Source organism: Schistocerca piceifrons, chromosome X (genome assembly GCF_021461385.2).
Source record: "Schistocerca piceifrons isolate TAMUIC-IGC-003096 chromosome X, iqSchPice1.1, whole genome shotgun sequence".
Taxonomy (NCBI): domain Eukaryota; kingdom Metazoa; phylum Arthropoda; class Insecta; order Orthoptera; family Acrididae; genus Schistocerca; species Schistocerca piceifrons.
This window is the reverse complement of record NC_060149.1, coordinates 653,004,730-653,018,399: the sequence shown is the minus strand read 5'-3', so window position 1 is coordinate 653,018,399 and position 13,670 is coordinate 653,004,730. Positions and strand designations below refer to the sequence as shown.

The 13,670-nt window shown below is 37.8% G+C and overlaps 1 protein-coding gene across 1 annotated transcript in view; it reads right to left on the bottom strand.

Moving 5' to 3' along the window:
• Positions 1-13,670, bottom strand: part of LOC124721321 (proto-oncogene tyrosine-protein kinase ROS) — a 566,425-nt gene that overhangs the window by 199,782 nt on the left and 352,973 nt on the right. The window contains exons 5-6 of the mRNA XM_047246233.1: positions 10,558-10,784; positions 4,463-4,702 (exon numbers count right to left, since the gene is read on the bottom strand). Coding sequence (XP_047102189.1) covers positions 4,463-4,702; positions 10,558-10,784 — 467 coding nt within the window. The remainder of the gene's footprint in view (positions 1-4,462; positions 4,703-10,557; positions 10,785-13,670) is intronic.

Here is a 13,670-nt window from a genome sequence, read left to right as displayed (position 1 = left end):
GGGTATCGGCGAGGACCATTCGCAACCGTCTCCATGAAGCTGGGCTACGGTCCCGCACACCGTTAGGCCGTCTTCCGCTCATGCCCCAACATCGTGCAGCCCGCCTCCAGTGGTGTCGCGACAGGCGTGAATGGAGGGACGAATGGAGACGTGTCGTCTTCAGCGATGAGAGTCGTTTCTGCCTTGGTGCCAATGATGGTCGTATGCGTGTTTGGCGCCGTGCAGGTGAGCGCCACAAAATCAGGACTGCATACGACCGAGGCACACAGGGCCAACACCCGGCATCATGGTGTGGGGAGCAATCTCCTACACTGGCCGTACACCACTGGTGATCGTCGAGGGGACACTGAATAGTGCACGGTACATCCAAACCGTCATCGAACCCATCGTTCTACCATTCCTAGACCGGCAAGGGAACTTGCTGTTCCAACAGGACAATGCACGTCCGCATGTATCCCGTGCCACCCAACGTGCTCTAGAAGGTGTAAGTCAACTACCCTGGCCAGCAAGATCTCCGGATCTGTCCCCCATTGAGCATGTTTGGGACTGGATGAAGCGTCGTCTCACGCGGTCTGCACGTCCAGCACGAACGCTGGTCCAACTGAGGCGCCAGGTGGAAATGGCATGGCAAGCCGTTCCACAGGACTACATCCAGCATCTCTATGATCGTCTCCATGGGAGAATAGCAGCCTGCATTGCTGTGAAAGGTGGATATACACTGTACTAGTGCCGACATTGTGCATGCTCTGTTGCCTGTGTCTATGTGCCTGTGGTTCAGTCAGTGTGATCATGTGATGTATCTGACCCCAGGAATGTGTCAATAAAGTTTCCCCTTCCTGGGACAATGAATTCACGGTGTTCTTATTTCAATTTCCAGGAGTGTATATGATAAGTTCTGTTTCACCTAAAGAGTGAAATAATATTTTTTCTCATGTGGCTACAATCTAACACTGTTTCAGGTTCCAAATGGCAACACGAAGAGTAGAGGGTCATGTCACGCTTGGCAAGAGGAAGCAGTTCGATCCACAACAGATCTGAGGATAACCACCACAGGTGGTACTTCCACTGCAAAATCCAAGAACTTCTACCACAAGTTTGATAATACCTACATTCCTCCACTACCCACAAATCAATGTTTTTCCTTATTCACACTATTTCCAGATGCCACATGACTTTAAAAAATGCAAGCATCTCACACTGTCTTCCTTGTCAATGCCTTCCACAAGAGTCTATCTCAGGAAAGGAAGTAAAACACTGTAGCTCACTGGTTGCAATCCTTATCATCTCGAGGTTTGATTGCCTACATCATTACTACACATTTTGTTTCTTTAGACTCTGACATCTTGAACACCAACTGGAAGGTAGGAATAACTTTCCAAACTGCCACTCACTATCACCAAATTGATGGTCCCTCAAGTATTCTCCCGCAGAAAATTGAGCAGTATATCTGCGTTTTTGGACAGTTACCATAGTATGAAAGTTAATATGAGTTCTGGATGAAGGGAGAACATGGACTCATATTGGAAGTAACAATGATCTAGCGGCAGAGAGTAACATTCTGAAGTATAAATAATGAGAATGAAAAACCCTTATGTCAAATACGAGAGCTAACTCTAAATGCATAAAAGTAACTGAGGAGACATATCTATTATGATTCTGGCCTTCTCCATAAGTACACCAGCAACTTCATGAATACACTGGAGTTCTGGAACTATCCAAGAGAACTGTTCTGTGAGTATATTCCTCAAATCAGAATGGCTAAACCCAAGCTATACAATACATATGAGCATCCCAGAGTATAATATATTGATAGCTGTTTTTGTTAAGGTCGAAACCTTTAGTCATCTCCTGAAGCCAAAATGAGAAGAATTCTCCCTATTTCTCCAAAAATATCCATTTCCCATCCAGCCATGCCCTGCAAACCACTTGCCACAACCCAAAAATCCCTAATAATGCCTTTTTATCCAATGCCTTTACTCATATGAGTGGGCCCATTGTAAAACTACCTTAAGTACCCTGCCAATACCACACAATTCATCTTCATCACTAGAAAAATAAACATAATCTGGGAGATGAAAACATGCGAGCAAGAAGAACACATGATCCTCCAATTGATTTGTAAGTACTTCCAGTTTATTATAAGGACAAAGCTCTCAGTAATGACAAATGCATCCTTTCTACATCTGGAACATTTAAAATCCTTTTACAGAGTGGGTAGGGATTCAAGTATCTATTTCATCAATTGAACAACATAGACTGCGTCTTTTACATTGGAACTTCTGAACTCCAGATATTAGAGGTAGATCCCAAAACTCAATTCTTACCATCCATCTGCATTTTTACTCCTTGTACCACCCACCTGCCTTTTTATTCCCTCTGAACTTCTTCAACCTCCTCCAAAGTCTTTCTTCTTCCCCTTTTGTATTTACAATCTGTATTCTCTCTTAGCTGCTATATGAGAACATGTCTTCTTTTTTTATGTGTTCCTTCTTTCTTTATTTTTTATGCATTTCCCACACCCATATCCTTTTAATATTTTTCTGTTTTTCACTACATTTGGTATTTTTTCCATTTGCATCTTGTGGCACCTTAAAGTAAGTCCAACATTTACTTTTGACCTATCAATTTTTGGCAGTTCATTTTTACTACCTTCAATTTGGAACATTGGCAATCAGTTAACTGTTATTTCTGATTCCTTTTCTGTACCATTTCTCTTTCATAATCTGATGCCAAGATGGTGTGATGTTCCTCCCTTCACTATAGAAACTACACATTATACCCATTATTCCTACTGTCTATTTTATTTCTTTTTACAGACGAATAGACTACATTAAAAAAAATCAGGTTTGTTAAATTTATGAAACCAAAATGAGAAGAATTCTTCCTATTTCACCAAAAAGATTCATTTTTCATACAGTTATACCCTACAAAATACGTGTCAGCACCCACAAATCTCTAATAATGCCTGTTTATTCAATGGTTTTACTAATATGAGTGGCCCCATAATTTGTGTGTGTGTGAGACAAAGATGGGAGAGAGAGAGAGAGATAGATAGAGAGAGAGAGAGAGAGAGAGAGAGAGAGAGAGAGAGAGAGAGACAGAGAGCATTGCCCCAGTTATTACTGTTTCAGAAGCTGATTCTTGTCTGTCTCAAAGAAATAGATAACTGTTACAGCTTACAAATATTGCACACAATTAAATAATATTTTCCAATGGTGCATTCTTAAAATTGAATTCACAATTAAGTGTCTGGGAGTAGTTTCATCGAACCACCTTCAAGCTATCTCTCTACCGTTCCACTCTCGAACAGCGTGTGGGAAAAATGAACACTTAGATCTTTCCTTGCGAGCTCTGATATCTCTTATTTTATTACGATGATAATTTCTCCCTATGTTGGTGGCTGCTAGAAAAATATTTTCATACTCAGAGGGGAAAGTTGGTCATTGAAATTTCATGAGAAGATCCTGCTGCACAAAAATCGCCTTTGTTTTAATGATTCCCACTCCAGTTCATGTATCATATCTGCAGAATTCTTTCCCTTATTTTGCAATAATAGACAATGAGTTGCCCTTCTTTGAATTTTTTTATGTCCTCTGTCATTCCTATCTGGTGTGGGTCTTTGGTTTGCTTTCCCCACAACATTATTCATGTGATCACTCCAGTTTACATTATTCGTAACTGTAATCTCTAAGTATTCAGTTGAATTTACAGCCTTTACATTTGTGTGATTTACCACATAACCAAAATTTAATGGATTCCATTTAGTACTTATGTGGATGACTTCACACTTTTGAGATCCAATTGCCACTTTTACACCATACAGATATCTCGTCTAAATCACTTTTTCTTGAGAAACTTCTAAAACATTTCCAATATTAATAATCTGCTTGAAGAAGGTGAAATTTTTCTGCTTAACTTTGGCCCCACATTCCCTTCACGCATGTCAATGACATTACATTTACAGATCACTGCTTTCCTCACATTTCTCTTTCCATTTCTACTTCAATTCTTTTCCCCATTAGACTGCAGTTTGAAACACTTCTCCAGCTTGATATCTCATTGTCTTCAATGGTCTGTACCCCTATGATATCAATTCTCATGAGTATGACAAAACATTCTCCCCTGATTACTATTGGCATGTGGCCACAGTACATTTTCTAAAACATCTGTTGCATGATTAAGTCACTAATCACTGCTGCTCCTTCAAGTTACTTATAATCTGTTTCACATAGCTTAGGAATGCTCTCACACAAGATAATTCTACGTCCAGCATTTTGCAATTAAACCTTGATACTTTGGTAACACAATTTTTCTCTCAGTCCCATGGCTGCAGGAGAGATTAGAGTTAGTGGAAGTAATAGATTGGAAATGTGCCAGAAAAGTTTATTCTTCTCAAACAGTGAAGAAACGCTGTCGTGCAGGAGATCTTGTGTGCATGCTTTTGTGGTCCTCTTCACCTCACCTTGAGGGCAGAATAGCCCCCTAGCACTTCGCTGATATGTAACACATAAGACAAGACAGGTCCATTGGGAAAGGGACCGGGCTGCCATGACACAGAGATGCGGCTACTGTCAACAGCTGTTGCTCTCACAATTTGTGGCGGTGATGATGGTACACCAGCTGGGAGTGTACTGATGACCACACTTGGTTCTGATGTCACTGGCTCACTAAAGTGAGGTGATAGAAGAAGTGCAATCCGAAACTGTAACAAAAAATTTAAAAAATTCTGTTACTTCCACTTCAACTCAAGCAATACAGAACATGCACAGAATTTGTAATTTCTTTGTTAAATTATTTTGAAATTACTTTCAATTTAATTATGTTACAATCATATAACAAGATTAACTGAGAGGTACAATCTCATAATTCTTGAAAAAAGTCATTGGAACTTGATGTTGTAATAAATCAAGTTTAAGTGTCTGATAAGAGGAACCACTGACAAAAAATTCGGCGCTACTCATGAACAGGAAAGAGGTAGGCAAAGTGAAACCGAATTTTCAAAGGACATAGGTTGACAGCTTCCAAATACATTTATTAAGCTTGTTACTGTGCTGGTTTTCTACTTCTGCCAATTTTATTAAAGGTGTATTATAATTTTTCAACTTTATAAGCTTATCATAGGAAGTCTTGTAAATAACTGAAAGCTTATGCACAAACTAATTTATAACATTATTTAGATATTAATAGTACTAAATTACTTGTAATTAACAAAAACCATTTACAGTAATTGTCACAATATTTCATAAAATATGTTTCTCTATTGCAACATGAGTAACCTACAATTATCAGCTTCATCACTATACATAATAAATAAATTTTAAAAAAATATACCAATAGTTCTCAAACTGAGGAGACATAGAGCAGTAGACAGGCACACACAATATGCTAACTTTAAATTGGTTGACCCACTCCCTACCCCTGAAATGGTAGAAGTCAGAAGGCTTTGACCAATAGTACTTTGTTTTTGGCTGCAGACAACATTAGCTAGCTGACAGTATTGTGTAAGGTAGCCACCATTATATGCTGTGTTACTTTGTTGTACTTCACTGTATTTCATACTGTTTCCTTTCCTTGCAATATGGGTATGTAACTCCTGCAGTTATGATTTTTATTAAACATGTCAATTTTTTTCTTTAAAGTCAGTATTGCCACTAGACTGTTGTTTATTTACAGTGTTACATTTACACTTACACAATCATGATTTCGGCTTCAAAGTGCCATTATCAAGTGTTTTAAGTGTTATAAATTGCCTATGATGACATACTACCATTTTTTACACTTAAAACAGATAATGGCACTTCGAAGCCGAAATCATAATTGTGTAAGTGTAAAAGTAATACTGTAAATACACAACAGATTAATGGTGGTACTGACTTTAAAGAAATATATTATGACTGTGGCCCCGCATTATGAAAAAATTATTAGATTTCATTTTTGTTTATGAAAAACAATTAAATGACTTTTTTACATGAAAGGACAACCATCACCTAGCTTTATTTCTTGGTCCTTCTTCGAAAAGCACACAGGCAGGCTGGCACGCACAGACGCACGCACACCCACACCCACCCACCCACACACACACACACACACACACACACACACACACACAGAGAGAGAGAGAGAGAGAGAGAGAGAGAGAGAGGTGACTTTCTAAATGAGGACTTTGTCAAACAGCCCCACTAGTAAACTTCCTTTACACATACATACAGATTATTCCATGTCAAATCACTAATCTCAGAACATTTTCCTGTTTGACCATCAAGGATTCCAATGAAATTATATGTGCACATTTGCAGATGTCCCCAAACACATTGGTAAAGTTTAACATTCACTGAAGCAATACTCCCTGAGATAGTCATTTGTTGGAATACGTGTATCTTTGTGCAGAGCGAACATGAATTTCTGGCAGCTCAGCTGTTATATATTGGGCTTTACTCTGCTGAAAGAAATGAAATTTCACCATCTTGTACAACTTAATGCATTCTCTAAAGAATAATAATGAAAAGAATTTTACAAGTGATATTCAGCCAGAAGATTTTAGGCAAAATCTCCCAAAAATGATGGCACAAAAAAAAATGTCAAAATTTAGATTCTTATATCTCAGGGATTAAAGGTATGATGAACATTAAACTTGGCATGCAGTGACCTAACAATACAAGGTCCTCAAATACAAAGTTTCATTTACATATCACTTTCTTACACCGAATAAATTAAGAGCAAATTTGAAGATTTTATAAAAACATCAACAACGAGGTATTTTCAACCTGACTTTGCGAGAAACTATGTTCTGTAAAACTGTCCAAACTGTACTCATTAGAAAGACCTTGGTTTTAACCACAAAACAAAGTTAATTTGATTAATCAATGCGGGCTAATATTGCTAGATAATTTGAATCAAAGTTGAATGCTAAAAGGGCACCCAAAAAAATGTAAACTTCGGATTCAGATATCTTGTAGAGTAAAATAAGCATTAAACTTAATACACAATAGGATGTATTTGACATGTCTTTTACAAAAACCACTTTATTTTACTGCTGCAAAACCAGTCTCATTTTAAATAACATGTTTTGAGCCCACCACCTCTCCCCTGGAACAGTGGGTTTAATTTCTAACATGGGCTAACAATGTTACATAAATTGTGACAAAGTAGCTGGAAAAATTGCACTGTGAATAAAGTTTTAACTTTGGTTTCTTACATCTCCTTGATTAAGTACATGATAAACATGAAATTTTGGAACAACAACTAAGCAGTGTAAGGTTTTCCAATATAACATATTATTCACATACCGCTTTCCACACTGCTACAAAATCAGTTCATTTTTGATTTCCATAAAAATTACAAAAATAGATTACTTTTAGGGTTCTTTTGGAAAATTTGTTTTCTATTACTGATTCCAAACTGATCACAACTGGAAAGACCATGTTTCCAAGTACCTATACAATCACTTTCTGTTTTTCAATGTATGCTAACAGTACCAGATAATGATGGACAAAGTTTGGGAATGTACCACAGGAACAGGTTACATTGCGCCAGCATGTTATCTGCATTTCATTGCATATGGTTTCTGTTTTTAAACTGACAAGTAATATCTCACAATATTGTGGTGGTCCATGGTGACACTGTCACTACCTGTTCAAGAACATTAATTGGTAACCCCATCCACAAAGTGTCATGCAGTACTAGCAGCAGGTGGGTTTCTTTATTGAGGTTCCAAAGTCTGTGATGTGGTCTTTTAATTTAGGTTCCAAAGGCTTATTAAAAATTATTAGTTTGTTGTTCAAGACTCTGCTCAGGGGTTTCTTTGTGAAAATTCACAAGCTACATTACATCCTTTTGTAGGTTATTATGTCAACAAGGCAATGTTGTGAAGTGTTCATTGTTACATTATTTCAGATCACTTACAACATGATACAGTAACTGTACATGTGTTTATTTGAAAATTGAACGGTTTTTTGTCCACTCAAAGATCACTGAAATATATTATTTCAGTTGTATCTCAGCTGCACAATGTAAAAATTATAAGAATTTTGTTAATCTGTGTAGCAACAAAAACAGTTTCAGTGTCTATATGGAAGGTAACATTTTTAGTACCAGTCACAGAAATTTCTGTGTGATAGGATTGGTGGCACAACCAAGCAATTGGCTACTCAACACAAGCCTACAAAGGCCCCATCGAATCAAACATTGACACCAGAAGATCTGTTCAACTTTTGTGGCAAAGTGTACACAGCATCAAATATACATACATTCCAAAACAAGAAATCTAAGAAATCCAAAATTTTTGAGAAATAAGATGGCAAGAAAGCAGCATGATTTTCCGTATGAGAGAACATCACCAATTTGTACCACCTGACCCGGGCTCAATTCACATCAGAAAAGTTTCTAATGACAAAATAAATTTTGTTGTCAGCAATAAATTTTGTCAGCAGCCATGCTAAGCCTCAAGTTGACAGGATGGTTACCTGGCTGTTACACTGCCTCTATGTATCATAATGAAGAGTGAAATAGCAATATTATTGACATATCAATGGAACAAAATGATACTCTGATAAAATTTACGCATTCTCAGTGCTCAGCTCATTCATTTTATTGGTCCAAAAAACAAGATTCTTGTAGAGTACCAGAACAACAACTCATTTCCACACACTCTTTTCCTCCAATATCATCCTGACCAACTGTATCAATTTCCATATAATGAATGGCAGAAAGTGGCTCAAAAATTTCGAAAAATGTGAACTGCAATGTTAAGAAGCTTAAAATAAAAACCGATATTACTTTTTGCTTGACACCTATGTGAGATACTCATACAGATTTGATAATCAGAGATAAGCTACTTAGCAAATGGCTTTGCAAGGCAGGTACCAGAACAAGGCTTTGGAAGCTAAATTAAAAAATGTTATTGGCTTGGAAACCTGGATGAAGAAACACATTTGTGTCTGGTATTGTATGACCCCTATGACGAAGGGGTTGTCAGTTCATGTTCTTGAACGGGTCATGACAATGTCACCATGGCCCACTAAAATATAATGAGATATTATCTGCCAATTTAAAATCAGAAACCACATGCACTGAAACACGAACAATGAGATATGAGAAACCAAATTTAAAACCTGAATGAGATTTTCTCTCTGCAGCGGAGTGTACGCTGATATGAAACTTTCCTGGCAGATTAAAACTGTGTGCTGGACCGAGACTCGAACTCGGGACCTTTGCCTTTCCAAGCTTGGGTAGCTCAGTTGGTAGAGCACTTGCCCGCAAAAGGCAAAGGTCCTGAGTTCAAGTCTTGGTGCGGCACACCGTTTTAATCTGCCAGGAAAGTTTAAAATTTAAAACTTTATTCGCAGCATCATTTTCCTGGCTGCTTTGACACAATTTATGTAACATTCTTAGCCCTTAGCCCACGCTGGAAATTAAGCCCACTGTTCTAGGGGTGTGGGGGACGGGGGGGTGCTTAAAACATGTTGTTTCAAATGAGACTGGTTTTGAAGCATTAATACAAGACAGTATTTGCAAAAAGAAAATGTCAAATATACGTTCTTTTCATCCTTTAACAAAAATCATCTTTTCGACAAACTTGTAGACTACTCGAAAATTGTGGGTGAATGAAATTTTATATTCCACATCCTCATGCTACCAAGCCATTTCATATTAAGTTTAATGTTCAGCATGCATTTACTCTATGAGATATAAGAACCTGAAGATCACATTTTCTTCACGGCATGATTTTCACACTCATTTTGATTCAAATTATCTAGCATCGTTAGCCCACATTGGACTATCAAATACACATTGTTTAGCAGTTGAAACCATGGTATTTCAATGAGACCAGTTTTTAGAGTTTTATAGAATGTAGTTTTTTGCAAAATCATGTTGAAAATACTGCATTTTTGATGTTTTTACAAAATCTAGTTAGACGTGAATGAAATGAGAGTCAAGAAGCCAAACTTTGACATGTTTTCAGGTTATTTTGCCTAACGTTTTCTGGCTGTACATTGCTTGTAAAATTCTTTTCAATATTATTATTGAGAGAAAACATTAAGTTCTGCAAAACAGCCCAAATTAAATTCTTTCAACAAAGTATTGCCCAAGATATAGCAGCTCAAAGCCAACAGAAATTCATGCTCACTCTATGCAAAGTCATGCATGGAGTCAAACAAATGACTATATCTTGGTCTGTATTACTTTGATGAACATTTAACTTTACCAATTTTCATTGGGGATATGTGCAAATGTTCACACGAAATTTCAATGAAATCTGAGACGGTTGAGCAGGGAGGCATAGGGGAGTTTACATGGAATGATCCACGTGTTCTGTTTTAAATGCCTTCTCAGTCTAGTGAGTAAAGAACTATCCTAATACAGATATTTATATTCTGTCCTGGTTTTTTTCATCATCATACAAATAAGACAAAGAAACTGCAACCAGCAAACTGATACTCTTAAAAATAACACAATATTTCTCAGTTATTTGTTTCCCTTATTTATGTATACTGCTATCATGCATTGAAGCTACCAAAGAAAGGAAACATAAAAATTAGAAAATGTTTAGTAGCTCACTCTGTACTTGGTGTATGGTGTGAGGCCTTCTACTGAAATGGTAGAGGGAGAGATCCATGTCTGATTCTGACAGTAGTGCCAGGACTGCAGAGCTGAAGAGCCCTCAATAAACGACTGCACGAAGATACTTGCATTTGGAGGCTGTGGACCATCCCAATCAAGTCGCAGGGATGTTGCAGTTAGTGAGTCTGCCACAAGGGCAGGAGCAGGCAATTGTCCCAAATTCTCTACAAGTTACCACACAAAGAAAGAACATTACAATTTGAATTCAGCTTTAAGTATCAATAAATATTTCCAATAATTTTTGATATAATACAAACCACATAATAACATAAAATGGCATTGCACATACATCATACTTGAGAAAAATTGGCACTGTTTGAAAACTACACATTCTGACATACTAGCAAAGCTGGTGGACATGTTGGCTGCCTTGAAAGGCAGAAGACACAGGCAACATCCTCATTTGAGCAAAATGCACATATGAAAGTTTACATGCATTTATACTCTGCATGCTGCTATGTAATTTATAATATAGAATACTTCATCTTTTTATCACCTAGCCCCTTCCTATATGATATACAGATAGTACCCAATAAATGATAACTATTATATCATTTATGTATAAGGGAATAATATACACTCAGACTTAACTCTGGAGTGTTTTCACTGCCACTTTTCATATTGGATATAGTGCTTATTTTTGTGCGTTTACAAAGTGTGCATAAAATGCTGATAAACTGACAGTTAAGTGTGTGGTTTTTTTTATACTTTGTCAATTTATTTTTTCATTCTGACCTGATAAAAACCCAAGAACTAGTCACACTAGTGCATTTGCAAGCGAATTTCTGCACATCCACAAAACTCTCAGTTGAGCAGTCTCGACCTGCCTTTCCTTCTAATGGATACAATATTTTCCATAGTTATCAACATTTATTACTGTACATCTGACCTACATGACTGACTACTGATTCATTCCATATGCAATAGTCAAAGAAATGTAGCGCTTTTGAAGTGTTCATGTACAGTAAGTTAAATTTGCTTATAATTTAGTTCATGTTGAGCTCACAGATATTATGCAAAGTGCTAATTTTCTAGTTTTTGGAATATTTTTCACATAATTATACCTCATGGAAAACAACTTTACTGGCTATTGTCACAGATATTCTGACTATTGTCTCAGAGAACTGGCGACAGTTGAGGATCATTTACATGCTGTACACTATAAAGAATCCACTCAAGTCCCATGAAAGGCAAATGTAGATCTCAAATCCAAAATGACATTTTCCTGTCAGATTTACACACTAAGTTATGTTATTCAAAAATGTATCAATCCAGACATAATCACGTGGTCAAATATTCCTTATGTATTATACCTGTTCATTGACCATGCTTAGGTAAATCAAAAGTTTTATGTGAGTCAGAAATACAGCATCTATTCAAACACTGATCTCCTGAGTCTTTTAGCTATCTTAGATTAAGAAATTACACTGTAGAGGCAAAGACACTGGTACACCTACCTAACATCGTGTAGGGCCCCACGAGCATGCACAAATGCCGCAACACAATGTGGCATTAACTTGACTAATTTCTGAAGTAGTGCTGGAGGGAACTGAAACCATGAATCCTGCAGGACTGTACATAAATCTGTAAGAGTACGATGGGGTAGACATCTCTTCTGAACAGCATGTTGCAAGGCATCCCAAATATGCTCAATAATGTTCATGTCTGGGGAGTTTGGTGGCCAGCAGAAGTGTTTAAACTCAGAAGAGTGTAGCTGGTGCCACTCTGTAGCAATTCTGGATGAGTGAGGTGTTGCATTGTCCTGCTGGAAGTCCGTCGGAATCCACAATGGACATGAATCGATGCAGGTGATCAGGCAGGATGCTTATGTATGTATCACCTGTCAGAGTCATATCCAGACATATCAGGGGTCCCATATCAATCCAACTGCACACACGCCCCGTACCATTATAGAGGCTCCACCAGATTGAATAGTCCCCTGCTGACACGCAGGGTCCATGGATGCATGAGGTTGTCTCCATACCTGCTCCATCCACTCAATATAATTTGAAACAAGACTCGTCCAATGAGGCAACATGTTTCTAGTCACCAACAGTACAATGTCAGTGTTGACGGGCCCAGGCAAGACCTAAAGCTTTGTGTTCTGTGGTGATCATGGGTACATGAGTGGGGCTTCTGCTCCAAAAGCCCATATTGATGATGTTTCATTGAATGGTTCACATGCTGATACTTGTTGATGGCCCAGTGTTGAAATCTACAGCAATTTGTGGAAAGGTTGCACTTCTGACATGTTAAACAAGTCTCTTCAGTCATCATTGCATTGTTCTTGCAGGATCTTTTTCCAGCTTCAGCGATGTTGGAGATTTGCTGTTTGATTGAATTCCTGATATTCACAGTACACTCATGAAATGGTCATAAGGGAAAATCCCCAATTCATCGCTACCTTGGAAATGCTGTGTCCCATCGCTTGTGTGCCGACTATAACACCACGTTCAGACTCACTTAAATCTTGATAATCTGCCATTGTAGCAACAGTAATCAATCTGACAACTGCACCAGACACTTGTTGGTATTTCTATACCATGGATTTAAGAATTGGATACCATCAGATGGAGCTGGTTCCACAAGACTGAGCAAAGAAAGATTTTTCGTTATCCTGAGGCCTTTATCAGTATAGGAGAATGCCTTTTGAGCTGAAGAATGCCCCTGTGATGTTTGAGCATTTGTCGTACAGAATACTGAGGGAGTCGAAGCCTTGGCTGTATCTAATTTACCTGGATGATATAATAGTGTTCTTAAGAGACATGGAGGAACATACGTAATGATTGAGAGAGAGATATTTAAGAGGTTTTGGGCTGCACATCTGATGTTGAATATGGATAAGGGTCCTTCTGTTTTGGAGGAAGTAGGCTACTTAGAACACGTGATTAGTAAAGAAGAGGTCAGAATGAGTCCAAGACTGGTGGAGGCAGTACGAGACTTTATCTTGTCAAAGATGAGTAAAAACCTACAATCATGCTTGGGACTCTCAAACTACTATAGCAAACTTATAAGAGGGTTTGCTGATATAACATGACCACTTACACAAC